The sequence below is a fragment of the Gekko japonicus genome, unplaced genomic scaffold, assembly GCF_001447785.1.
Source record: "Gekko japonicus isolate JY-2015 unplaced genomic scaffold, Gekko_japonicus_V1.1 scaffold880, whole genome shotgun sequence".
NCBI lineage: Eukaryota > Metazoa > Chordata > Lepidosauria > Squamata > Gekkonidae > Gekko > Gekko japonicus.
In genome coordinates, this window is record NW_015170917.1 from 377,836 (window position 1) to 379,767 (window position 1,932).

General features: G+C 52.1%; 1 protein-coding gene across 2 annotated transcripts in view; it reads left to right on the forward strand.

Annotated features, from left to right (window-relative positions):
* Positions 1–1,289: 1,289 nt before the first annotated feature.
* CDK19 (cyclin-dependent kinase 19) overlaps positions 1,290–1,932 on the forward strand; it is a 236,930-nt gene continuing 236,287 nt past the window's right edge. For both annotated transcript variants that reach the window (XM_015418762.1, XM_015418763.1), the window contains exon 1: positions 1,290–1,593. In XM_015418762.1, coding sequence (XP_015274248.1) covers positions 1,566–1,593 — 28 coding nt within the window. In that variant the 5' untranslated portion in view covers positions 1,290–1,565. The remainder of the gene's footprint in view (positions 1,594–1,932) is intronic.

Below are 1,932 nucleotides of genomic sequence, written 5' to 3' on the forward strand. Positions count from 1 at the left end.
CCACTTGTTTTTTTTTGGCAGCCCACAGTTTCTGTAAAACTCTCCTCTAATAGCACATTTCAAAAGAAACTACTTTCTTCTGGTCAGCTTTCCTAATTGTCCCACTTTCACATCCATACATAGTAATGAGGAATACTATGACATGAAATAACTTGATCTTGGTCGCCAGTGACACATCCTTACACTTAAAGATCTTTTCTAGCTTCTTCATGGCTGCCTTTTCCAGTCACTCTCCTGATTTCTTTGTTGATGATGGAACCAAGGAATAGAAAATCTTGAACGATGTCAATTTCTTCATCGTCATCCTTAAACACAGTGGATTTATATTTAGGTTTTTGCTGTTTCAGATTGAATCCCAATTCCCATATGCTTTTTCACCATTTCTGGCTGGCTGCAGGTCACCAAAGGCATACTGTATGTGTTGGCCATAAAAACTGTGTGGTTCAGCTCTTGAGACTGGCAATGCACACCTGCTGCGGGGGGCGGGGGGGGGGCGGACGGAACCAGCTGAGCGTTGCTCGCGTTCTGCAGTGCTGCTGAGTGCACTACTTGTACTAGGCTACCTCGAAGCTGGTCTAAAGCAGCGCTACGCAATGTCAAGCCAGCCAGCCTGAGGAGGCGGGAGTGTGACTTAATAGCAGGCACGTGACCAGATCCATTGTCAATTTACTCGGGTAGGGGGAAGGGCGGGAAACACGAAGCCTGTAGCAAGGGGGCGGGGGAGAGAAGAAGCGCTTCCCGCAGCAGAATAGCAGTCTGCCCCCAACTCTCAGCCTCAGACTCCACCCTTTGATTTGAGTGACAACACGGCGAACGTTTTCGTTTCGGTATTTTGGCCGCCTCGATCGTAGGGACCCAAAGAGGTGGGATTAGCGCTGGCTAATAGTAAGGAACAAATGACCGGGAGGCGGGATTTCTCCCTGAATGACAGCTCAGGAGATAAACAAGCCCAGTGCGAGACTATTTCTATAGCCCGACTGTATCTCACTTTTCTGAAGGCAAGCTGCTGTAATTAAAATAAAGAACAAACTATCTTGATTCCACTTCAAGCTCTGGTTTTGTACAACGTTTGACTCTTCCGCCACTACAAACGTGAAGAGTCAGCAACTTCCCAGCACTTAGGAATTACCGGAGAGCGCGGAGCAAATACGCATGCGCTTCCATGCTATGTTGCTGCAAGCATCTCTGGGAATTGTATTTTTTTGCATCCTAGCTCTCACCGGACATCTTTGAGTCCTCCCTCGTTCCAATACTACCCGACCCAGGATCCCTCGCGACCCTAGCTATTGGAAGCCCTAGTTGAAGCGGGCGGCGGCGGAGCGAACTCTTCACCCCCATCCAAAACAAGGAAATGGTGTCCGGTGTGGTGGGTCGGTGGCTGTGCGTCTAACGCTTCTGTGACCGCTGGTCCTGCCGCCGCATCTTCCCTTCCTCCTCTCCTCCTCCCCTTCCATGGGTGAGAGACATGGACTACGAGTTCAAATCCAAGCTGGCGGCCGAGCGCGAGCGGGTGGAGGATTTGTTCGAGTACGAGGGTTGCAAAGTCGGGAGAGGCACCTACGGGCATGTCTACAAAGCACGGCGCAAGGACGGGTAAGAGGGAAGCGAGTTTCTCTGGAAAGGGGGTGGGAGAGGAAAGGAGGAGGGGGAAATCGGCTGGAAGATGAGAGTGTGAGGAGAAGTTTCGCTACACCTTAAGCGGTTGCTGTCATTGGTTGCGACGGGTCGGCCACTCTATTATTTCCCGCGCCCCACCTCCTCTCCTCCTCCCGCCAGAGGCGGTTGGGGGCGGGAACAAACTTCGTCCCGCGCTGACAAACGCCTGCCCGGTCTCGTGCCGGTACGGTGTGAAGGCGGGTTGGGGCTGAGTGTAGGTGTGTGCAATTTGGACGTGAGGCTAGGGGGTTCGGCTATGTGGCTAGGCTCCCTTTC